A 25,115-nucleotide genomic window follows, 5' to 3' on the forward strand; every position below is an offset into this window, starting at 1 on the left:
CCTTGTGGTGATGGGCTGTCCGGTGCCCGTGTATCATGGTGAACCTTCCCAGTACTGATGTAAGAGATAGGGAATATTGCCGCTCTGCTGAGTTGAATAGATGTATCTCAAGAAGCATCTATCTGACTTCCTGTTTTGCTGGAGTGGGGTTTCTGGTTTGGGGTGTAATTCTAGTCATGGTAAATCATGTAGTTTGGCGCTGTACCTAAGGTCCTTCTGTTTTCTCTGATTCCCCCGGGCCCCCAACTTGGTATCAAAAATTCAGAAAGGTAAATGCCTGTTTAGTGGTTGGTGAGGTTGGGTATCTTATACTCTCAGCTCCGGTTCAGTCTTGTTCAGAGAACAGTCTGCTCAGAAGGTGTGGCAGTATCTGTAAATTGTGTATTCCTGCTCCATATTGTCCTTGTATGCTTGTTTTGTTAGCTTTGCAGATCATGTCTTGTGGGGAGGGTATCACTGTTAATTCTGTTGGTTAGAGCTAGAGAAGGAGCATCGTGCTATTATTTAACCCAGATAACCACAGGAGCCAGTGGTCTCTGGGTTGGCTGCCTCTGAGTGACTTGGGGGAGTTGGTGTTAGAAATGAGAAGTATCTTGTGTTTCCTGTGGTTTCTCTGGTCTGACTTCGCTGTGATGTAATCTGTCTGAGGGTGTGTATGTGTAGGGTAGACCTTGCCTGGTAGACTCTACCATCCTAAGGGATCTCCGGTTGGGAACTAACAACAGTGCTTATGCTCCAGTAGTCCTTTACATTGATTACTTATTTATTTTTTAAGACAGAGAAGATCCATCATGCTGAGGAGCATATTGCATGAGAGGACAAAAGTCCGTTTAGGAGACTTGGAAGCAGTATGTTTGCAGTGTTCCTAGGAATCAGAATAGAGGGTTAGCAGTGAGGGGTATATATTGGAAGGGGAGAGCAGGATGGCTCAGGCTTGGAGGTGGTGGGGAATTCCAGAATTTAGTACTAGGTTTCTTTCTTTCTCTCTCTCTCTTATTTTTAACTTCTGTTCAGCAACGAAGCCACACCTTTCCTTCTTCCTGAAAATAATGTTTAACTTCCTCTCCCTGCAGCATTACACTCCCTGTGTAATAGGAGTAGGGTGGGGGAAGTCTCCCAAGGTGGCTGGATCTCACTGTTTCCTATTGGAAGAGGAGCAGTCAACTGCTTTTACGTAGTGTAATGTTGTTAGATTATTTCCTGCTGCTCAAAACAGAGCAGCTTATGTTCTGTGGCTCCAAAAATTGGTGATGATGATGATGATGAGACAACTGTTTTTGCAGAGGAGAATTGGGGTCCTTGTTTTCTTCCTGCTTGGAAAGGGAGACACATCTCTGGTGTCTCTCTTTAAAAGCTGGCTGATGTGGGAGTTTCCAGTGGTAGTAGAGCATGAAGATGGATGAAGCAATAAAGAGGGCTTTTGGAAACTCCCCAACCTAGCTTTTCTAACTTTCCTTATATTTTTAAGGACTTACCTGAGTCCTGCTATTTACTCAGCAAATAGTTTTTGAGTGCCTATTATGTGCCAAGCATTGTTCAAGGTACTGGAAATACATCATTGAACAAAACTGACCAAAAATAAAAATAGAAAAAATGTCTGCCGTCATGGAGCTTACCTTCTTATGTTCCAGAGACCCAGTCTGCCAGTTCCAGGCCCAATTCCTCTTTTGAGGAAAGTGCTAAAACTAAGGAGTGATGTGGTTCTTCTATAAGTACTTGACAGAAGGACTCCAGGCCACAAATATCTATTTGAAAACCCTTTTCCTGTTTGGAAAAAAGATCATTTGTATTTGATAGAGCAAAGTAGGGCCACAAAATGAATTGTCTTCTTGTGGGCTATGTTTCAGAACGGCCGGTTTGTGGGCGATGCTGACCTTGAGCGACAGAAATTTTCAGATCTGAAACTCAACGGACCCCAGGTAATGTCTTTGGCTCAAGGTCTGGGTTGCTTCATTTTTCTCTTACTTCCCAGCCTGTAAGAGCATATGGGTGTCTTGCAAAGTGCCTGATACATTGTAAGAACCCACCCATTAATTAGCTGCTTTCATTTAGGGAAATAAAGTAGTGGAGCATAAGTGTATACGCGTAGTTGTATTTTGGAATGAGTTTTAACGGCCACTGCTCCTGTATTTGATCCTTCAGTTACTGCATCCCTTTTCTGGAATGGGCCTGCTTCTGTTCTTACCTGAAATCTCCCTGGTCTTGAGCCTTAGGCAGTTTCTAAAGAGTAACAGTCAGAAGAGGGTTTTGGGGGGTACTTCCTGGTTCATCTTAAAAGTTCTTTACTGGTGAACTTCTTTCTTGAAGAATCACCCAGATGCAGATGTAGCCACAGTTAACACAGTTCATAGACACTTTGATGACCAGAACTGGGAAGTTAAATCTGCTCTCTCTGTCACTTGGGTGTTGATGTGGCTATAGTTAACTCAGTTTATATTTGTTAAATGACTAGAATTGGGGACTTAACATCTTCTGCTCTTTTGTATAAGTTCAAAAGGTGGGGACATCTACTCCACTAGAAATCCTGAGGCCCATGGACGATGCATGAGGAATCTCTCTAGGGAGACTACTTCTCATTGGGTTGGACTATTGATATATATGGCTTAATAATCATTCCTTCCTTTTCCACCTTTCCATACAGGATCACAGTCACCTTGTGTATAGCACCATTCCCAGAATGCAGGAGCCAGGGCAGATTGTGGGGACCTACACGGAGGAGGACCCTGAGGGAGCCATGTCTGTTGTCTCCGTGGAGACCTCTGATGATGGAACTACTCGGCGCACAGAGACCACAGTAAGCTAAGACTTGTATAAGGTCTGGGATGATAGAGGAGGTCTTCTTTTGGTCGTTCTTGGTGGTGGGGGAGAGATGAAGCACTTAGGGTAGATGGAAAGTATCAATCTGTAGTGAATGCATAAAGAATGTGATCTCTGGCTAGACAGGGAAGATAGAAGAGATATGGGAAAATTGAATGGAATGGGGAAGAGAGAAGTCTGCAAGGTCTACAATAGCTTCCCTTATAGGCATAGTTACTGCCGGCACAGATTTCCTGCCTGGGCACTTCCTGTGAGGTAGAGAGTGAAAGGTAGATGGTAAAATGTAAGGCATTTCTAGATCAAATGAGGTAGTGGTAGGGGTTTGTTTCATTTCTTAGAGAGGTCTAGAATTGGGGTGCCTGGGTGGCTCAGTGGGTTGAAGCCTCTGCCTTTGGCTCAGGTCATGATCCCAGGGTCCTGGGATCAAGCCCTGCATTGGGCTCTTTGCTCAGCAGGGAGCCTGCTTCCCCCGCCACCCTCTGCCAGCGCCTCTGCCTGATTGTGATCTCTGTCTGTGAAATAAATAAATAAATAAAATCTTTTTAAAAAAAGCGGGAGGGCGCTTGGGTGGCTCAGTGGGTTAAGCCTCTGCCTTCAGCTCAGGTCATGATCCCAGCATCCTGGGATCAAGCCCCATATTGGGCTCCCTGCTCGGCAGGAAGCCTGCTTCTCCCTCTCCCACTCCCCCTGCTTGTATTACCTCTCTTGCTGTGTCTCCTTCTGTCAAATAAAATCTTAAAAAAAAAAAAAAAAAAAAAAAAAAGAGGTCTAGAATTGAGGCTTCTATTATTCACGCTTTTCTCTTTCCTTATGTGAAGGTCAAGAAAGTTGTGAAGACTGTGACAACACGGACAGTACAGCCAGTCCCTGTGGGACCAGATGGGCTGCCTGTGGATGCCTCATCAGTTTCTAACAACTATATCCAGACTCTGGGGCGTGACTTCCGCAAGAATGGCAATGGGGGACCTGGTCCCTACGTTGGGCAAGCAGGCACTGCTACCCTTCCCAGGAACTTCCACTACCCTCCTGATGGATATAGCCGCCACTATGAAGATGGTTATCCAAGTAGCAGTGACAACTATGGCAGTCTGTCCCGGGTGACCCGCATTGAGGAGCGGTACAGGCCCAGCATGGAAGGTTATCGGGCACCTAGTAGACAGGATGTGTATGGGCCCCAGCCCCAAGTTCGGGTAGGTGGGAGCAGTGTGGATCTGCATCGTTTTCACCCAGAGCCTTATGGGCTAGAAGATGACCAGCGTAGCATGGGCTATGATGATCTGGATTACGGCATGATGTCCGATTATGGCACTGCCCGTCGGACTGGGACACCCTCTGACCCTCGCCGACGACTCAGGTAGGGAAGAAAAGGGGAAGGCAAGGATCTTAAACCAAGACAGAGATAAGGGGTAGCTATTCCTTCTCCTTCTAAGTGCTTTTTTGAATCTGAGACACTGTCTTCCCTTTTGTGACTTTACCAGATACTGACTTGCTTTTTTGTCTTTTTCATGATGAAAATCCTATATTCTAATTATTTATAGATAATGACTTATGGTTATTGGTCTACATCCTAAAGAAGTGGCCTTTGCTTCCATGCCAAGAGTTGCCGCTGTTTCTGCCCAAGATCTGGCTTTCTGCTGATAGGCAGTAGCACAAGGGAGCTTGGTGCTTTGGGGCTATGGGATACTGCCTTGCTCCTATGAATTTCTTTAGCATTTGGTTTGGTAATAAGAGAGAATTGAGGGGTTTTGGCTTTCAGGGCCAGAGTAGACAGTTAAGGGTATATGTGAGAACCCTCCCTGGGGTAATTTTAGTCTCAAGTTAAAAACAAACCTTGATCTCACCAAAGCCCTGACACTTCGTGTTTTGGTTTTTACCTTTGATTATAAAGTGAAATGGGGGTGGCATCCTTTGAGGATGGTATATAAGTGACATTCTGAAAGGTTACTTAGCAGTTGCCTATACTGACTTTGCCATTCATCCCTGGGGATTCTCTGGTGATACGAGAAAGGGAGTGATTGATGTTTGGGCTGGTAGAAGGTTTGCCTTGAAAGAAGGCTTTGGAATGGGGGTTGGCAAACCTTTTCTGTAAAGGACCAGGTAGAACTATTTTAATAGGTTTTGCAGGCCATATATATATAATATATATATAATATATATATATATTTTAATGTTGTTGTTTTCCTTTTACAACCTTTTAAAATACAAAAACCGCTTTTTAGCTCTGGGACTGTACAAGAACAGGTTTGGCCCATGGGCTGCCAACCCTGCTCTACGATAAATCAGAGACATGGTGTTTTCCAGGCAAGGAAAAATAATAAGAAATAAAGGAGAAGATTTATGGATGCCTTCATAGTAAGGATAACCTAGCAGCTGTTGTTGAATTTCTGTAAAGGGTCATAACCTTCTAAAGCAAATGCCTTGGTGCTCGTTTTCCTCATATTAGGTAGCTTGGTTAGTAGTGAACTGGGCAGGGCCCAGGTTAGAGGCTCCATTATCTCAGCCTGAGTCATTCACCTTTTAGGTATTGTATCATTTGGACAGCTAGTCCAACTCCCATGTGACTCACCTTTTATTGGGGTAGGGGGCAATGGGGTGGGCACCAGACTTCAGCTGGTGCAACTTGAAGCAGTGGTAGATAACAGCTATCACCAAAGGAGTCTGCCCAGGGCGTTGGCCCGTCTGCTTGAAACAAGTCTGCTTTTTGACTTCCTCATTAGTAGAGTGACTGGATCTAGGTGGGTGTGGGTGGCCAGGTCATTCTCTACTGTGGCAACTGACATAAAAAGAGAGCATTTTTGGGCCTGGTTCTTGGTCCATTCCAGGGTGGCACTGGACTTGGAAACCTGCTTGACTAGAAGGAACATTAGCTGCTTCCTGTTCCAGGCCTTGGAGAGTAATACAAGGTCAAACGGAAACAGTAAGGCAGAATAATTAGTGGATAAAGCACTGAACCAGAAGACTTCTGGTTCTAGTTGTGCCTTTGCCACTAGCTATATAGCCTCAAGCAAGTCATTTAATCTTTCTGGGCACAGCTTTGTTATTTGTAAAACAAAGGAAAGAATGTCATGATCCCCTGCTTATAAAAGAAGGAAATACAACTGAGTGACCAAGATCTTGGTTATGGCGATTGTTTTTGTAATTGCTTATACTAAAACAATAATGAAAGTAAGACGTGCTCACTACAAAACTAGAAAAATGTAGAAAGGCATTCCGGCCGTAGAGGGAGAACTGGGGTTAACATTTTGGTGCATTTGCTTTGATTTCTTTTTTTCCTATGCAGGTGGACATACTCGACATACTCTGACCTTATTTTTCCCCTAGTAAAATGGAATCTTCCCTTAACATTACTGTTCAGTAGCCTCCTTTTAAAGCTTAGTTATAACCTGCTCACTTTGTTGCAATGTATTTGAAAATAGAGATTTTTGCTAATGCTTTGTCCATCTGAGTTGCTGTTGAGTGGTTGGTGTTGACAGCTCTGAGGCAGGGCCTCTGCTGCCCCTAACTTTCAGGGTTTGGTGACAGTGGGAGGGGTTTTGTGGAACAAACAACGGGCTTATTTGGAGAGTTCCACACAATAGATGCTCCTCTCTCCTACGGGAGCCAGAGGGTGAGATGAGCTCGCAGATAATGGGTCTCTTCCTTCCTGGTGGTTATGAATAAATAATAGTGTGACAGATTCACCCTCTAGTGGTTACTGGTAGTACTGAAATAGGAAGAATTCTCTCCAGTGAGGCTTTTCTCTAAGCCTTCCCTTGCTTATTTTGTTCTTTTTCTTTAGTCATTGGTTATCCCAAATGCTGTGGTGTTCAGTAGCCTCTGTTTCGACAGAATCCAAGGTATTGTCATCTGTAGAAATTGGAGGCTGGCAATCATTCTCTGGAACACGTTTGTTGAGTGGCAGAGGTGACGTTGGGATGAACTGTGAAAATTAATGTTCAAGCTTCTACTAAAGCCAGGTCCCCCTTTGGTGTAGCACGAAGGCCTGTACTCTTTTTACTCTTAATACCTCCTCTTTTATAATTTCCAAAATAAGATAAGGAGAGGCTTAAATAAGAATTGTGTTTAAGGGTCTAATCCCAGCAGCTGTTTCCTGTGTGTAAATGCCTCACTTCCTGTTTAGCTGAAGGCTTGTAAGAGTTGTTCTCAGACATTGTTTGCTGACTTCTTTGGTTTAACTCTGTCTTCTGAAGGTTTATTTCAGTCACTATCCAGAGAGCTTAGCTGTCAGGTATCATTTTAGTGCTAAGCAGTCAGGATTTGGTTCTGTTTTTGTGATGAACATCTCTGAATGCTTGTTACTCTCCTCCGAGCTAGTAAACTTGACAGGAAAAAAGGTAGTTTTAATCTAACTGCAGATGCCTTTAAAATTATTCCCTTATCTCCTTACGAAAAATTGATCAGTATATCATTTACGCAAAGGAGAGGTAAGATCTAGTGTGCTAGAGCTGAAGTTACTCCTGCCTCCTGCCTTGGAGGTGAGGGGTCATGGGAGCTCTCCACAAAACCAGACTCGACAACTTGATGTATTCTTTTCCTTTTGGTTCTTCCAACACTGCAGGAGCTATGAAGACATGATTGGTGAGGAGGTGCCATCGGACCAGTACTATTGGGCTCCTCTGGCCCAGCATGAACGGGGAAGTTTAGCAAGCTTGGATAGCCTGCGTAAGGGGGGACCCCCGCCTCACAACTGGAGACAGCCAGAGCTGCCGGAGGTGATCGCCATGTTAGGATTCCGCTTGGATGCTGTCAAGTCTAATGCAGCTGCATACCTGCAGCACTTGTGCTATCGCAATGACAAGGTGAAGACCGACGTCCGGAAGCTCAAGGGGATCCCAGTACTGGTTGGATTGTTAGACCACCCCAAAAAGGAAGTGCACCTTGGAGCCTGTGGAGCGCTCAAGAATATCTCTTTTGGGCGTGACCAGGATAACAAGATCGCCATAAAAAACTGTGATGGTGTTCCTGCCCTTGTGCGATTGCTCCGAAAGGCTCGGGATATGGATCTCACTGAAGTTATCACCGGTGAGTTATGGGCACAAGGGCAGCTGCTGGGTTGGGGTTGAAAGCTAGAAAGACTTTCATTCAGCCCTTTTTACTTTCGACTTAAGGTTGTGAACTGGTGGTCTTTGGGGGCAGATCCATCTCCCTGATTTATTTGGATCATGCGAAGTGTTCACAATTTCAAAGAATTGGTTGCTGATATTTAAAACTCAGAAGATTTCATTTCAAATTGCAGCTTGTTTGGCTTCTATTAAAAATGTGTGGGAACTGGCAACAATGGATCTGTTTTGCTACCTGACAGTAGTTAGTCTGAGCTGACTGGTAGGGCTGTTCTCCCGTTTGTAGTAATCCTGAACCTTTTTGCCAACTATTGCCATATAACAAGTTGTCTCCCCAGCACTGAAGCTGAGTGTCTTTTGCTATTTTTCCACTCTCTTGTAATTTCTTTTAAATATCTGCTTGTCCTGACTCACCTGCCTGACATGTGTAGATATTTGAGCTTGTGATCCTTGCTATGAAGAGTGGTTTTTTCATATTGTGGGTTGTGATCCATTAGTGTGTATTGAACACAGTTTTGTGGATCCCAGTCGGTATTTCAAGAGGAAAAAAGAACAAGAAGTGGAATAGATTATTAGTTCTCAGGACTGGTCTTGCCCGCTAGGGGACATTTGCAATGTCTGGGGACAGTTTTGGTTGTCATAACTTGGCTTGGGCAGGAGGGAGTGCTACCAACATTTAAGGAGTAAAGGGCATAGATACTGCTCAAAATCTAACAATGGATAGGTCAGCTTGCCACAGCAAAGAAATATCTGGCCCAAAGGGTCAGTGTTAATGAGGTTGAGAAACTCTAGTGTAGATAACCCAGAGAGCATTGCTTATAAATAGTAAGTATTGTTTTATGAAACTTTTGTTTCATGATGTACACATATGTATATATATGTTGAGCCATAATGTATATTTCTTATCATGGGTCACAAACAAAAGCTTGAATACCATTACAAGGTATTTGGTCATTGGGGAAGACTGAGAAATGATGGAATAAGGGATCCTCTTTGGCATTCTTCAAACATACTGTCTTGGGTGTTGGAGAGGTATCTGATGGGTTGTCTCTGCCAGGAACCCTGTGGAATCTCTCATCCCATGACTCAATCAAAATGGAGATTGTGGACCATGCACTGCATGCATTGACAGATGAAGTGATCATCCCACATTCTGGTTGGGAGCGAGAACCTAATGAAGATTGTAAGCCACGCCATATTGAGTGGGAGTCGGTACTCACCAACACAGCTGGCTGTCTTAGGTAACATAAGGGCTTCAAGAATGTGAAGATTGAATTTTTGACTGACTTAAGTTTAAAAAAGAAATTCTTTTTTAATTCTTTGGCCTGTCATTCAGCTTCCATTACCGTCCGTATTGTATACTGTGACTCTAGCCTGTCTTACCTTTGTCACTGCTTGCTTGTGTGCCCATACATTTACTGTGTTGGTTTACTTGTTCCCCTGCACATCCTCACTTCTGTGCGTCTTTGACTTTGTTCATTTAATTCAGTGAGCATTTGTTCAGTATCTACCACATGTAAGGCAGTTGTCTAGTCTTGAGCCTGAGTGTGTACTCAGTGACCTGTATTTCAAGTAAAGCTGTGAAAAATGCAGTAGGAGGAACACAGTACTAGAAGGGTGGTGGTGTTGGGGGGAGATGTATGCTTCCTTCAGACTACAGTGCCCTTGTCTCTTTACCTTTTTTTAAAAATGATTTTAAGTAATCTCTATACCCAAACTTAGACCTTGAGATCTGGAGTTGTGTGCTCTACCTCATGAGCCAGGCAGGCGCCCCTCCTTATTTATCTTTTGAGGCTAAACTCAAAAGTGCCTATATTTCATGCAAGTTTTTCTAATTTATTTAAATCCTGTAAATGCTGCAATATAGTCTTTATCTCTTTGGAGTATACCCGTGCATGCTCTGCCCCTTTCTTCATTTGTACTTCCTTTGCAAGAAGTATCCGTATGATCTTAAAGTATTGTTGGTTTACCTTATTTAGACCCTCCCTAGTTGTGTGTCACCCCCGACCTTGTTATAAATGTCCTGGAAGAAGAGTTGTCTTACTCAGCTTTCTCTCAACTGCAGTACCTTATTTGTAACAAGTACTCACTAACTGTTAGAGTAAAAAGAAAAAGTACAGAGGAGGCTCATAGTTGTTGAAGATACTAAGGGAGGGTTTGTAGATCGGAGTCTTCTTGAAGCCTCTCCCTTCCCCCTCAGGAACGTCAGCTCAGAGAGGAGTGAAGCTCGCCGGAAACTTCGTGAATGTGATGGTTTAGTGGATGCCCTCATTTTCATTGTTCAGGCTGAAATTGGGCAGAAGGACTCAGATAGTAAGGTAAGTTAATGGCTGAGTGAATTCCAGGCACAGCAGCCATGAAGGTACTTGTCGTGCAGACCTCACCATCTCAGGCTTTTAAGGGACATTAGGTATCTGTACCAACCCCTGCTCCCTAAAGTGGATGTTCACCTTAGAAGAAAACAGTTTTCTTACCTATATCATCTATCTTAAAGCTTTGTAGGTGTATTTCCAATGTTATATATATTCCTAAGTAGGAAAAAGTCAGGGCGATCCTCAGTTTTGTGTCACACACCAAATGGTGGTAGAAACCTTTATTAGTCTGAGGCTGCAAGGATTTTGAGAAGCTTGGCGCACATAAGAGTCTTTGTGAATGATAATGGATGGGGCTGTGCTTTTTGGGGATCAGTATTTTAATACTTCAATCAGGGAAACCTGTTCTTGCTGGGAAATCACGATAGACGTTTTCCTTGTTCACTAAACCCTCTGTCTTGTGTTCCCAAGCTTGTGGAGAACTGCGTTTGCCTTCTTCGGAATTTGTCATATCAAGTTCACCGGGAGATCCCACAGGCAGAGCGTTACCAAGAGGCACCTCCCAATGTTGCCAATAATACCGGGCCACATGCTGCCAGTTGCTTTGGGGCCAAGAAGGGCAAAGGTGAGTCTTGGTTCATTGTTCCTTGCTCTTTAATGTAGGACAGGAAGGGGAAGGAACACTTTTAGCTTTAGGTACAAAATACTTGCTGAGTGGTATGTGAGTCTGCCTAGTCAAGGATGTCTCCTTGCTCTGCAGCTGCTTCCCTCTGTCATGTGCTTCATTCAAGGTCGTGATGATGGTGGTGGTGGTGGTACTGGTATCAGTTTGGGGGCAGCAAAGGACGAGAACTCAACTAATCTGGGGCCTTCTCCCCCATTCCTCCTCTGTGTTTTCTGTGTTTTTCTTTTTCTCCCTGCTTTCCTACTTATTTGCCCATGATCCTGTTGACATCACTCTCCTGCATTTTTCTTCCTTCCTTTCTTTCTGCTTTCCACCTTGGGTGACGCACTGGAAGATGAGTGGTTCTCCAGAGGTGAGTGGAATCTTTTAAGGTGCTTCCCTACTTCTAATTTGCATGCTTTGGTTTTAGCTTCTCTAGTATTTCCTAACCCTTCCCTATGGATGCATGTAGGAAAATTCATTTGAGGAAGACCACTGAAACAAGTTCAGCTGTTTGGAGCCAGTGGCTCATGGCATGCTATTCCTGGGCAGCAGTCCCAGTTACCAGAACTCAGGACCACAGCGACAGCAGTGCTTATCCTCATCTTACTTGTCTGCTGCCTGTTTTCTGTCCTCGTTTCTGTGCAGCCCCTTGCTGGGATGGGGGAGGGGAGCTTGGTTTTCTGTTTTCTTCTTTTTGGTGTCTCTTCCCCACCCCTACCCCGCGTCAGTGCATCTCTGATCCAAAAAGATTTTGACTGAAGAGTAAAAAGTGCACTAAGTGGACTCTTTCTTTCTCAAACTTTACCCCTCTGTCCTTTTTTTAATTTCCAAAGGGAAAAAACCCACAGAGGATCCAGCAAATGATACAGTGGATTTCCCTAAAAGAACTAGTCCAGCTCGAGGTAAGTTAATCTTTTTATTTTTAGTCTCTAAGAGTCTCATACACATAGTCCACAGATGAGTATCGGGTAGCCTAACTGTAGACTGTGCAGTATGTTCTTAAGAAGGCCTGGACTCAAGACTCTGAGTTGGTTGTTGGGTAGGTGGGAGAATATAGGGAGCCTGATGGTTCAGGAGCATAAATCCGTCGGTCCAGAGTATTGAAGCTGGACGTCAGCCAGCCAGAGCCTGGCACATAGGTAGTGACTAGCTTTCTCTGTTTTTCTGTCCTCTCTTGTGCAGGCTATGAGCTTTTGTTTCAACCAGAGGTGGTTCGGATCTATATCTCACTCCTCAAGGAGAGCAAGACTCCTGCCATCCTTGAAGCCTCAGCCGGAGCTATCCAGAACTTGTGTGCTGGGCGCTGGACGGTGAGTACCTTTTAGAAAATGGATTTAGAGGTGGGAGAACTCAGCTAACTAGTTTGCCGCCATTTGTAATCTGTTCCACCTCTTTCCATGTGTTAATTTCTAGTATGGTCGATACATTCGCTCTGCTCTGCGTCAAGAGAAGGCTCTTTCTGCCATCGCCGACCTCCTGACCAATGAACATGAGCGTGTAGTGAAAGCTGCGTCTGGAGCACTGAGAAATCTGGCTGTGGATGCCCGCAACAAAGAGCTCATTGGTAAGGAGTTGGATGTGAACCATTTGTTCAGCATCTAGTACAGAGTCTTTCATCTAGCTGATGTTGTTTAGTTTATTACTGAAATGACAGAGGAGGGATCCCAGTAGCTCTCTGTAGTTTGCAACTCCAAGCGTTCTAGTTTAATCATTCTTAGTAAGATAAGAAGTGATGACTCTTCAAAAACAGAACAGAAACAGCTTATTTAATAAGCATGTCCTTTGTTAGTAGGCATTGTTAATAATTCCACACATTCTCATTGATCATGACCTCTTTACAGAGGTACAGTTTTTTTTTTAAATATTTTATTTATTTACTTAACAGAGATCACAAGTAGGTAGAGAGGCAGGCAGGCAGAGAGAGAGAGAGAGAGAGAGAGAGAGAGGGAGGAGGAAGCAGGCTTCCCACTGAGCAGAGAATCCGATGTGGGGCTTGATCCCAGGACCCTGGGATCATGACCTGAGCTGAAGGCAGAGGCTTTAACTTACTGAGCCACCAAGGCAAGGCGCCCTAGAGGTCGAGTTTTTTATAGAATAAGGAAAAAGGCCCAGGAAAGAACTTAACATAATTTGTCCAGAGTTAATATAGGTGGGCTGTGGCAGAGCCCAGTTTTTTGTTAAATTCATAACGACTATTTTATTGAACTGTTACAATTTAAATATGTATGCTATCTTCATTAGACTACCTGAAAAAACTAGCATATTTGATATAAAGTATTCATGTTGTTTCAGTGTGACTAGAGGAGAGAATAAATGAATAAGAAAGACCATGGGTTCATGGCTGTTCCAGGTCCTTAGCTCCTCTGGTATGATAATACTATAGCAGAATGAAGTTGATTCCTGGAGACAATACCACATTTTCAACGATCAGTGTAGTTAAGTGTAGTCTTGGGCTCCTTACAGCTGAACTTGGCTTGTTCTCCCTGCACACATTCGTTTTGTCTTAATGCTATAGGTAAACATGCTATTCCCAACTTGGTAAAGAATCTGCCAGGAGGGCAGCAGAGCTCTTCCCAGAATTTCTCTGAGGACACCGTGGTCTCTCTCTTGAACACCATCAATGAGGTTATTGCTGAGAACTTGGAAGCTGCCAAAAAGCTTCGAGAGACACAGGGCATTGAGAAGCTGGTACTGATCAACAAATCAGGGTGAGTTTAATGTGTAAAATGACAGCTGGAAGAGTTTGAGTGTAAGAGGGGGGAGCTGCTAGGAAGGAGCGCTCCCCTTTTGCTTTCTAAGGTTATTTCCCCCTTTTTATATGTAAAGAATGAAGAGATAACTGCTCTTTTTTTTGTCTTGATGTTGAGCTATCAATTGATAACCTGCTTTTTCATCAAACATTTGTTTTGTGTGTGTCAGTGGTGAGGACAGAATACAGAGCTTGGTGAATATTTGCTCCTGCCCATTTTGGCATTTCTAGTGTGACATCGTATTAGAGAATACAGGTTCTCAGCTTCTTCCCTTGTCTTAATGTCCAAATTCCATCTGGTGTTAACTTTTTTCAAAAGGAACCGTTCAGAAAAAGAAGTCCGAGCAGCAGCACTTGTATTACAGACAATCTGGGGCTATAAGGAACTACGGAAGCCACTGGAAAAAGAAGGATGGAAGAAATCAGACTTCCAGGTAGAGCAGCTCTGGGGCCTTAGGCGTGTACTTTTTTGTCCTGGGTCTCATGTACCACTTTGTCTTTGGTTTCTTCTGCTTCACTGTCAGAAAAGTCCTACTTTATCCCAAGTCTCTCTTAGGAAATCATTTGGCTTACCCCTCCTTCCCAAAAGAGTGGTGCCTACGCTTCATTTGCTGCCCAAACAGCTGCAGTTTTCCTCTGCATCACAGCATGCTGTCAGTGCTGGTCGTGACGGAGGAAGGTGGCCTTTTTGACTTTTCCCCAAATCTGCCATAGCCCTTTGAAGGAATTTACCAGAGACTGTGTCACCTTCTGATAGTATGAGTGTTTGGTCCCCTGTCGTCTCCTGAATACCATCAGGAGCATAAATAGAAGCTGTAACATTTTAGATTGTTTCACTTTATAGGTGTTTCTTTAACCTGTATGAGTCCTCTTTCGGTAAGAGTTGTATTTGAGAATAGGGACCTGATGGTGTGTGCCCACTGGGGAATAAGATGTGGGTGAATTCAGTATTCTCTGACGTTGTTGCATTTTATGTTTGCCTCCAGGTGAATCTAAACAACGCTTCTCGAAGCCAGAGCAGTCATTCATACGACGACAGCACTCTCCCTCTCATTGACCGGAACCAGAAAACAGGTACAGTATCTACGGGGCATACCCCTCTGCTTTTATCCCACCACTGCTGTCTTTAGTGGGCAGACTGCCTGAGGAATAGAATATATATTTATTATTGAATGAGGGTAATAATACTTCACCTGGGGATTGTTCGAGGCAGGAGCCCGGGTGGGATTCTCTGTCCTTGCTTGCAGGCTTACAGTGACCGGGCAGTGAACTCTAGTCTCACCAAATTCTCTCTTTGAGAGAGAACAGATACCTGTCATTGTACAAATGCAAGGTGTACAACACAATGATTTGATACATGTATATATTGCCTAATGATTATTTCTTGCCTTTTTTTTTTTTTAAAGAATTTATTTATTTATTTGACAGAGAGAGATCACAAGTAGGCAGAGAGGCAGGCAGAGAGAGAGAGGAGGAAGCAGTCTCCCCGCTGAGCAGAGAGCCCGATGTGGGACTCGATCCCAGGACCCTGGGATCATGACCTGAGCCGAAGGTAGTGGCTTAACCCACTGAGCCACCCAGGCGCCCCGATTATTTCTTGCTTTTTAAATTCCCATGTAATACTGGGTAACATTATGGGCTGTTGAAAACTTAGAAAATACAGACAACCAGAAAAATAACAACAACAAAACCACTTACTTCTATTACTCAGAGATAACTGCTGCTCTTTGTGGTTTTTATTTTTTGCTATGTGAGCAAATACATTTTTTTCCCAAAAGATGAATTATATATTTTGTTTTATGAAATGTTTTCTTTTTCATGGAATTGTATATTGTAACTCTTATTATCTTTTTTTTTTTTAAGATTTCATTTGTTTATTTGATAGAGATCACAAGTAGACAGAGAGGCAGGCGGGGGGGGGGGGCGCAGGCTCCCTGCTGAGCAGAGAACCCGATGCAGGGCTCTATCCCAAGACCCTGAGATCATGACCCGAGCCAAAGGCAGAGGCTTAACCCACAGAGCCACCCAGGTGCCCTGTAACTCTTTATTATCATGATGACACTTGGCTTTTGCCTCAGGGCTCTTGAAACGTGGTGTGAGGATCCATCCCCATGTTTGTTGACTTTTGTGCCAGTTGTGTCAAAGCCCTGGTGGTGCACATCGGCAGTGACGCCAGGCCAAATCAGTCATCGCAGTCTTTATTGCTGTGGACTCACAACTTTAAAAAAAAAAAAAAAAAACAAACGAAACTGGTTTCACTTAAGAATATACTTGATGGAGAAAAACTCAAGGTTTTTCTAACCTTGAGTATGCATCTTCTTGAAAGATCCTGTGCTGCATACAGAGCATGATGGTCGATATAGTTGGAGTTTCCAAGTGTACTAGCCACTTTTTTAATGGACTCTTATTTTCCCTTGGGGGGGAAAAGAAGGAAAGACCAACTACACCTATTCAGACTTGGATATTTGCTAGATATTTTTCTCAAAAATGAATGCAGTGAGCTTGTCACTTTGAGGAAAAATAAGTGACCGTAATTGTTGCCCGAATTTTCAAGTAAAAGTGGTAACTTTTTTTTTTTTTTTAAGATTTTTATTTATTTATTTGACAGAGATCACAAGTAGGCAGAGAGGCAGGCCGTGAGAAAGGGGGAAGTAGGCTCACTGCTGAGCAGAGCGCCCAATGCAGGGTTCTATCCCAGGACCCTGGGATCACCTGAGCTGAAGGCAGAGGCTTAAACCACTAAGCCATCTAGGCGCCCCCAAAAATGATAACTTTGGCAAACTCCTACACCTGCCATTATGAGCCTGGTAACACCCCAATACTTAAGAGACTTTTTATTGAAATCAGTGATAATAGTAATGAATGTGACTTGGTTTTTTGATGTTGTATAATGAAATGCGTTAATGTGTAGATCTGCCTTACTCTGAACCAGTATTTTCCAAGTGACCAATGCGTGATGTTTCAGAAGCATACATAGGTAATTGACCTAGTCAAAGTGCAGGACAGACCAGTGCATTTTAATTTAATGAAGTATGAGGAGATCATTCATTTGGATTCATGTTGCTAACCTTAGAGGAACCGTACTTGTTGAGTGTTAGTATACTATCAAAGAATTTATCTGAAAAGATTGTTAAAATTCTTTGTACTTCAACTAAAATTATGTCACAGTAGATTGAATGTAGAAGTGGATGTGAAAATCCAGCTGTCTTCTATTAAGCCAAACTTGAAAAAGATATGTAAAAATTAAAAAAAAAAAGAAAAAAACAACAAAACCCTGCTTTTTTAAAACATTAAAAGTTTTATGTTGACATGGAATAACTTTCTTGTTACTTTTAAGTGAAGTAAGTATTAATCTCTCAGTTCAGTAAAATAGTAATGCATATGGCTTATACCAATGAATGCTTTTTGGTTCTTAATAATTTTTAAGACTAAAAGGGGTCAGGAGACCAAATAATTTGACAATTGCTGGCTTAGAGTGAATGGTTTCTTACGTTAGGAGTCCTTTGGAAAGGGATCTCTTTAAGGCCCATGAGGGCTTTGTCTACTCTCTGGCACATAGCGGGTGCTCAGTAAAAATTTGATGAAGGAGAGGGAGGATGAACCAGAGAGCAATTTTTATGTTGAGTAGAATTCGAAGAGTTGGTTTTTGACCTGGATAACTTTCTGACTCCGTATAGATAAGAAACCTGATCGGGAAGAAATTCAGATGAGCAGTATGGGATCAAACACAAAGTCATTAGGTAGGTGATTAATTCCTGCCTGAGGACATGGAGTAATATTTCATTGGGATGAGAACTGTCTGGCCTTGGCGGTTTTTTCCTAGCACCTTCACCATTTACCATCCTGGGAGAGCATTCATTGGCTGGACATTTCCATTTGTAAGGATAGGAAGAGATTTAGTGAACCTATCTACTTTCTTCTACATTCCCACATATGCAAAGGTTTAAAAAAAAAAAATCATTCTCTACTCCCACCCCCACTTACTACAGTATCACTTGTGGGTCCTTAAATTGTTAAAGCCTTTCACCAGCTGGCCCCAGGCTCCCTCTCCATTTTCCTTTCATGTAGTCTGTTTCAGCCCCCCACCCCACCCCGGTCTAATTTGCTATTTTGTCTTTACACTATTTTGATTTTGTTCAGGTAATAACCTCTTATTGGAGTGCCCTTTCCCTTTGTTTTGCTAAATTTTCTTCATCCCCAAAGCCTTAATTAAGTCCTGTCTCCTTTGTTAGGTCCTTCCTGACTGTTGGCAGCACACCTTACTGTCTCTCCTCTTAATTCCAGTACCATTTATATACAGCTTGCTTCTGTTTAGCTTTATTATCCTATGTCCTACAAGTTCTGTTTAAGTCCGGGACCTTAAGTCAAGGATGAGACCTTAATGTCTTTCTGGAACATTTGACAAAGTTTACTTCCAACAGGGGTGCCTAATTCACACTTCTCTGCTTAATATATAGTGTACACAAGAGGGGACCATCCTGTTGTACTTTTTTCGCTAGATAACAACTATTCCACACTGAACGAGAGAGGGGACCACAACAGAACACTGGATCGATCCGGGGATCTAGGTGAAATGGAGCCGTTGAAGGGAACACCCCTGATGGTAAATTCTCTTTTATATACTGTTGTCCTTCTAAGGCTAGTTCTGTTTTGAAACCTCCATGTTTTGAGATATAGGGAAAAAAAGTACCTGGTGAAAGACAGTATCCTTTCCTGGTAGGGGTTTCCAGGTAAAGTAGGGGTTTTGACTCACGTTGGGATTTCTTGGGTCATTCTGCGACGGTCAGGTTAGGGGAAGGTAGACAATAAATGGCAACCAATGCTGATCAGTGTATTCTCATACATTACTCTTGTCCCTGCCCTTTCTGGAATATCTTGCCCTTTTATCACTATTCTCTTGTTTTGTTTGAGTTGACCAGTTCGGGGATTTTTCCTTAGATCTGGCACACACTCACGAGGTTTCTGTTTCCTTACTAACAAATTGCATGTGTTCACAGCAGGACGAGGGGCAGGAATCTCTGGAGGAAGAGTTGGATGTGTTGGTTTTGGATGATGAGGGGGACCAAGTGTCTTACCCCTCCATGGTATGTCCTCCAGCCACCCGCAAGATCATCTTGAGGAAGGAGGCCCCTGTGTGCTGGCAGTTTGCCAATCATGCTGATCTGATCAGGCCAGAGACCCTAGTCTCAGCCAGTTGGAGCTTGGGGGGTGCTGCTTCTGTGATTGTTGCCTCTTACAAGGCTGGGACATGCCTCTGGTGATCGGATTCTCCATTACGTGCTACTTTCCTCCCTCCAGATTTGCTCAACTGTCGTTTGGTTCTCCTCATTCCCAATCCTATTAACATCTCTTTCTCTTTTTTTCCCTACAGCAGAAGATTTAGCACCACTATCTCCGCTACATCTGAGCTTATAATATATGTACTTTTATTTTTTGGTGGCGAAATGGACTGATGATTTTTCCCTTTCTTCGCTGGACTATTGTGCCAACTGCCAGGCTGCCTCCTGCCCTTCTAGCCCTAAGTGGCCGCCTTCTTTCCACCAACTCCTAACTTGTTCCAGTGAAGCTTAATTATCCCTCCTACCCCCTGCAGATCCCCTCCATTTGCTCCCAAGAAGCCTGACTCAGTTATATGCATATCTTGAGAAACTGCTGCAGATTAGCTTTTTTTTTTTACCAGGTCTCTCTGGGACTCTTGGCCTTGTATGGAGGGAGGGAGCAAGTGGGAGTCCTCACTGGAAGCCATGGGAAGAATTGGAAGTTACATGCAGTATATGCAGTGTCCAGCACTCTGATAAACTGATAATTCTTAATCAAGATTTTTTTCCCTGGTGGGGAAGGGACTTTTATTTTTTTGGAGAATGGGGAGTGTGAGCTCTTCCCTTACCCCAGTGACTATTTTTGATTCAAAGAAGGCTGGCAACATTGGCACATTCCACCTGGCAAGGGCCCTTGAGTAAGTGAAGGTCTTCTAGAACTGAGATTAAGAAACCTCGCTCTCCTCATCTCCAGGGCAGGGAGCGTCATGGACCTACAGACTCCATGTCTTCTCCAGCCTCATGACAACCTGGGCTGCTGCCGTCGCCCCTTACTGAGGCTGTCCTTCATCTTCCTCTTCCATCCTGTGATAATGTCTGCTGACTTGGCCTGGCCATTTGCAAGAGACTAGAAAGAGGAGAATGTATCAAGGAAGACTTTTTGGGTGAGAAGGAGCAGAAAGATGTCTTCTGGGGAGGAGAAGAACCTCTAAGAGGAGTTAGTAGGAATGTACATGAATCAGTTAGTCTGAAACTGGCAGGAAGCTTTGAAGCTGGCTTCCCCCCTGCCCTTATGTCTCCTTTTCCTACCCTTACTGCCCTTCCCTCCCTGCCTCTTCCCTGGGTTGGTTGGCTGACAAAAGGACTTGATGTACATATTCCCACCCCCTTTACCCTTAAAAGGTGGAGATCGCCCCTGGATTTGCCTCTTCTTTGTGCCTTTGGCCTGGGGTGCATCTCCTCCTTCCCTTCCATGTGCCTTTCTTTGCCTCTGCGGTCTCATTTTCATGATTTTGCAAATTATATTTTGTTGCTTTCTTACCCACTATTGGCCCTAAATAGCAGAAAGGAGAGGTGACCTAGAGAACCTCAGATTCTCTGTTGGGAATTGGTAGAGCCTCTGATTTCAGCCATTCAGCTTTTGCTCAATAGTATATGGTTGGGATTTTGCAAAAATCCTGTTCTGATGAATCTCAAAATACGGGAGGAGTGAGTGGTGTGACTCTTACTCCTTAGTTGCTCAGAATTTACTGTCATCTCTGAAGTGGCTGGAGGGAGATCGCCTCTTGTGCCCTCCCTCCCTGCCTCCCCTGCCCCCCACCCCAGTACCACCTCCTTTCAGTTTAGTGTTTATTAGTGGGTTGGGCTAGAGGAATCAGCTGCTATGCTGGTTGTTTTTTAATTTTTTTTGTTTTGTTTTGTTTTGTTTCGTTTTTAACCCTTCTCCTTTTTTGCCTTTTACTCCTCCCCTTAATCTAAAAGCTCTGTTCAATGCAACTGGAAATCTTTATCCTTCTCTCTCTCCCCCTCCCCTTATAAATTGAGGCTATGGGGTAAGAGAAAAGTGCACAACCCACCACCACCCCCCTTCCCTTCCCCTATACATTAAAATCCCTTATTTACCCCCCCCCCCCCATTTCTTCCCACTCCTTTTCTGGCAAAAAGGAGCCTTTTCCCCTCTCTGACCCTAAGAACATACTGCACAGGGGAAATCGCCCCCATTTGGACCTGGCTCCACTCTTGGTTTCTCTTCTCCTCTTTTGCTCTTTTCCTGGTGCTCTTTTTCTCGGTGGGGTGTGGGTAATAGAACAGCCATGGGCTTTTGGGGACCTTTAACTATTTTTTTTTCTTTTTTGTTTATAAAAACACTAAACATTCAATTCCAGAGAACCAAAAATCCCACCTCCCACCGAACACTACTAAGGGGCAAGTCTTCTGCTCCATACCTTTCCTGTTTTTCTTTCTCTCTTGTTAATGCTTTTAAAAACAAATGAGTTTTTTATATAAATAAAGTTTTTAAAGTGTGTATGTGGGGGGTCTGTGTCATTTCTTCACTTCCAGCTGTATCTCTTCCCTCCTTTTCATCTTGGTTACTTCCTTATATGTATCTGGGTCCTTCTTCTCTCCAGAGCAGCCAGAAGGGGGTTATACCGGGATGGAACTACTGTGAGCTCAGTCCCAACTCTTACCAAGCAACATTCTTTTTAATTACATGTGAGACATGTTTCCTCTTAAGATTCTTAAAAATTAAATGTGGTTAAGTAGAGCACAGGAAACTTATTGCTAACTTAGATGGGAAACTGAAGTATAAGGAACTAAGGACTTTCTTAGTCACCGGAATTCTTTTGGAAATTCGATAAAATGAATGTTGAACAAAGCCCATTGCAATACACGGTCCTTTTGAGCATTTAACGTTTATGACTAGAAGGTTAGACGCTACCAACTCCAACTGCCCTCCTAATAAGAAAACGTGTAATTAAAAGGCTCGTGTATATAAGTGAATACTGGGCCACAATGTTGCTTTTCAGGCTATCTGTAATCCTTCAGTAAGAAGACAAGGGACAGACCTATAGCTGCTCTTGTGTCCTACCAAATAATATGTGGATGGATAGCAAACACTTGCTGGGTTGCTAGGGATTGTCTTGACCGCAGAGGCCACGGATTAAGACCTATGGAAAGAGACTTATTTTTCTGGGGCCCCTATCCCATTATATAATTAAAAAACTCAAGAATTTATGTCAAATGCTTGCTGTATGCCCAATCTTTAGATTAAAAATCTATAGCTTCTGATGATGGTCATGTCTCAATTTTTGTTGAACTAGGTCTTGGGTATAAAAACTTTATTGGGCTAGTGAGACCAGGAAATCTAGGCCTTGAAGCTGGTCCCTTTTACAGCTTGTGTCTAACAGTTGTAGTTTTAGACTAGAGGGGTGAATCACAGAGCCAAAAAGCTATCAGAGTTTGCTTTCCAAAGGGGTTTGGTAGCTTCACTTGAAATGGTTTTCTATCTCTGTGGAAAAAAAAAGGCTACTGGTGAATAGCCTTCTGTTGGAGCATCATCTGTAACCATGTTATAGTTATTATCCACTGTTACAGTTACTATCCACTGATACAGTTACTATCCACTGATACTGAGCTATAAACAGAACTTACTGTTCTCCCTCCTCCCTGGGTTGGTCCATTTGTTTCATCTCATTCAATATTTACTGAGCATCTTCTATGTGCTAGGTGTTGTGGATGTTAGGGTGAGAGAATGAAACAGATGGACACGTCCTCTTTACAGTCCATGTGAACTGTGTGATTAAGATCTGTGGTCTTCTATTTATTTTTTTAAGCTCTGCACCCAACATGGGGCTTAAACTCAGGACCCCAAGATCACGTGAAAGCCCCTTGCTCTACCTTCTGAGTCAGCCAGGCACTCTGATTTGTGGCCTTTTCAAAACATTTCTCTGTTCCTGCCTAAAATAAGGTGTTAAACAGAATGATCTGTAAATCCCCTATATCTCTTAAGTATCTTGACACCGATTTAGGAATGCTTTGGAAGCCCGTTGCTATCTCCTACTAACAGCAACTTTAGGAATCCCATGGATTTTGTCAAGATACTGATGATGTTCTTGAACCTTGAGAGCCTGAGTTGTTTCTGGAAGTGGTTATAGATGATGCTCCACTGGTCTTCTCTCTCAGTGAGGCTTCCCGCCACCCCCCGCACATGTTCGTGAAATAGCTAGCTGTAATGGGTCCTGCTGAGACATACTTTCTCACCGCTCAAAGCTACGACCTCACTTGGCCACTTGTTCTTTCTTGCTGAACTTAAAGTACTTTGTTACAAAGTGGAAATATCTCCCCCAGGAAGAACTAAGGACCAGCCAGCCTTTCTAGGTCATTATTTCTCAATTTTGTCTTTCTATCTGAAGTATAAGATAGTAGAGATTCATCTTGGTATTTTCATAGATAAACTTAAGACCAGCAAGACCTCACTTTCTGGATCTGAACAAGTACACAAGAATTACCTGGGAACCTTACAAAATGCAGATGCCTTTGTTCTATTTCCAAAAACTGATGGGGGAAAAAAAAAGTGACTCAGGAATCTGAAATCTTGATAAGTCACCTAGGTTATTCTGATGCCTGTGGTCAGTTAATTGCAACTTGAGACCGTGGTCTAGTTAATGACTTAGTTGAAGGTTTTAGCCTCAAACTGGAATCTGGGATAACTGGCTCTAACTGCACTGGCACCATTGCTAGTAACATGGTGTGCGTGATGATAATCACAGTACGGGAGAATTCATAAAACTTGATTTCAAAGTAATAAATTGCTTATAGTTGAATTTGAGATAATAGTGATAGGCTGGTGTGTAGGTAGGAAAGACTTCTTACCTTACAAACTGTCCTACAGATAATATCTAGGCTGCTGATAGGTGAAGCTAGTCCTTGATATGGGGCCTGGTAGTACAGAGGGAATCTTCTGGAGTTGCTGACTTTGACGAGTGTGTCACTTCTGGCTACAAAGGGTACCTGGACTGGAGAGTATGTGGCCCCATTGGCCAAAGCCAGGGAGGTGTGTCTGGAAACTTAAATCACTCCTGAAAGGCAAGGTACCTCAAAAAAGGAAAAAAAACATTGTAGAAGTGAATTTCTTTTACTTTCCTGTTGTCTGACAGTCACTTAAAGCATTCGGTCTTAAGCTGACCCACGTGGAAGTTAGAGGCAGACGTGGATGAAGAGAAAGCTGGAGGAAGTGAGGTAGGGAAAGCGTGAAAATAATCATGTCTGTCTGCATTATATCCTTAGTCTTTTCCCCCTCTTCATGTGGTCTGAAGTGACCAGGACCAGCTATCCACAAGTGGACGAGTCAAGAGCTTTACACTTGTCAGTATACATCGTAAGAGCTATAAACATCATTTTAAGTGTGGGGTTTGATTTTTAGCTAAGGAAAAAGTGCTACGTTTCTCTCCATATACATCTCTTTGTTGAAAAGGACAGGTTCTTCCAGTGAGGATGCAGAAGAGAATACTATCTTGCTTTTTTTCTGCAGATACTCTAGTGTTAATGGGCACAGTCTGAATGCCCTAATGGTGGTTGTCCCTGAGGAAAAGAAAATCCGGATTATTTGTGGTGAAGTGTGAAGCACTTACTCGGCTCTTGTCTTGACACCTTTTCCCCTCCACCTTTAAGGCAAGGCAAGGTTAGCACTGGTCTTCTGTGGACTTTGGGCTGTCGGTCTTTTTACGACCTACCCTTCTCAGAATTAAGGATGGGCAGAGTATTGTGCCTATAGCTGGGACTAGTTCAGGCTTCTGTTGGCATTTTGGGTAGATTAGATCATCTGAAATGTCATTTCAGCAGAAACAAGCAAGATGCTGGGTAAATATATTTATAAACAATACTTATGAACACATTGACAAACAAGCATAAAAATAAGTAATCTAAAGATCTTCAAAATGAAGTGAAAATTGGAATCCTAAGAAGTAAGCAATTGCTAAAAGCTAGCTTTTACCCAGAGTTTTTGCCAAACTCAGCAGACTTTAAGCATCTATTTTAGTGACTATACAGGGAGGGTATGGGAAACAGGAAATGAGTTTTGCAGGTGACTCCAGGTAAAGCTGTAATACCTTCAGTGTCAAGGTAAATAAGAAATGAACTCTATAGAGGGGAATAGCAAGGAACGCTTGTCGCACATGGTGCTAGACAGAAGGAAGAAGCACAGTATCTTCCCTGAGAATTCATAGCCACAAGATGGCCCTCTGTGGGTTTTCAGTACAAATTTTTTGTGCACTGTCTGTGTGGTCCAAAAAATTTTAAGTGGGGAATTTAAAGCGTTACTTAGCTGGTCATGCCTCCAGGGGATTTCCAGAAGCAAATGCAGTCCTGGTAATGGTTCACTTCCCACAGAGAGACTCCTAAGGCAGATGAGCAGTCCTGCTCCAGAATGATGATGCACAGAGATAAGGCCCCATAAGTGAAAAAGATGCAGAA

At 43.2% G+C, this 25,115-nt stretch overlaps 1 protein-coding gene across 9 annotated transcripts in view; it reads left to right on the forward strand.

Annotated features, from left to right (window-relative positions):
- The window catches only part of CTNND1 (catenin delta 1), a 51,713-nt gene extending 27,166 nt beyond the window's left edge, over positions 1–24,547 (forward strand). For 6 of the 9 annotated variants that reach the window (XM_032356581.1, XM_032356583.1, XM_032356584.1 and 3 more), the window contains 17 exons: positions 1,848–1,919; positions 2,642–2,794; positions 3,636–4,171; positions 7,376–7,839; positions 8,935–9,118; positions 10,078–10,195; positions 10,661–10,814; positions 11,690–11,758; positions 12,039–12,166; positions 12,270–12,420; positions 13,372–13,564; positions 13,925–14,039; positions 14,592–14,679; positions 17,283–17,345; positions 18,105–18,208; positions 18,603–18,689; positions 18,977–24,547. In XM_032356581.1, coding sequence (XP_032212472.1) covers positions 1,848–1,919; positions 2,642–2,794; positions 3,636–4,171; positions 7,376–7,839; positions 8,935–9,118; positions 10,078–10,195; positions 10,661–10,814; positions 11,690–11,758; positions 12,039–12,166; positions 12,270–12,420; positions 13,372–13,564; positions 13,925–14,039; positions 14,592–14,679; positions 17,283–17,345; positions 18,105–18,208; positions 18,603–18,689; positions 18,977–18,988 — 2,691 coding nt within the window. In that variant the 3' untranslated portion in view covers positions 18,989–24,547. The remainder of the gene's footprint in view (positions 1–1,847; positions 1,920–2,641; positions 2,795–3,635; positions 4,172–7,375; positions 7,840–8,934; positions 9,119–10,077; positions 10,196–10,660; positions 10,815–11,689; positions 11,759–12,038; positions 12,167–12,269; positions 12,421–13,371; positions 13,565–13,924; positions 14,040–14,591; positions 14,680–17,282; positions 17,346–18,104; positions 18,209–18,602; positions 18,690–18,976) is intronic. The other 3 variants (XM_032356587.1, XM_032356588.1, XM_032356586.1) reach the window with 3 other exon arrangements.
- The last annotated feature ends 568 nt before the right edge of the window (positions 24,548–25,115 follow it).

Source organism: Mustela erminea, chromosome 9 (assembly GCF_009829155.1).
Source record: "Mustela erminea isolate mMusErm1 chromosome 9, mMusErm1.Pri, whole genome shotgun sequence".
In the NCBI taxonomy this organism is placed as follows: Eukaryota; Metazoa; Chordata; class Mammalia; order Carnivora; family Mustelidae; genus Mustela; species Mustela erminea.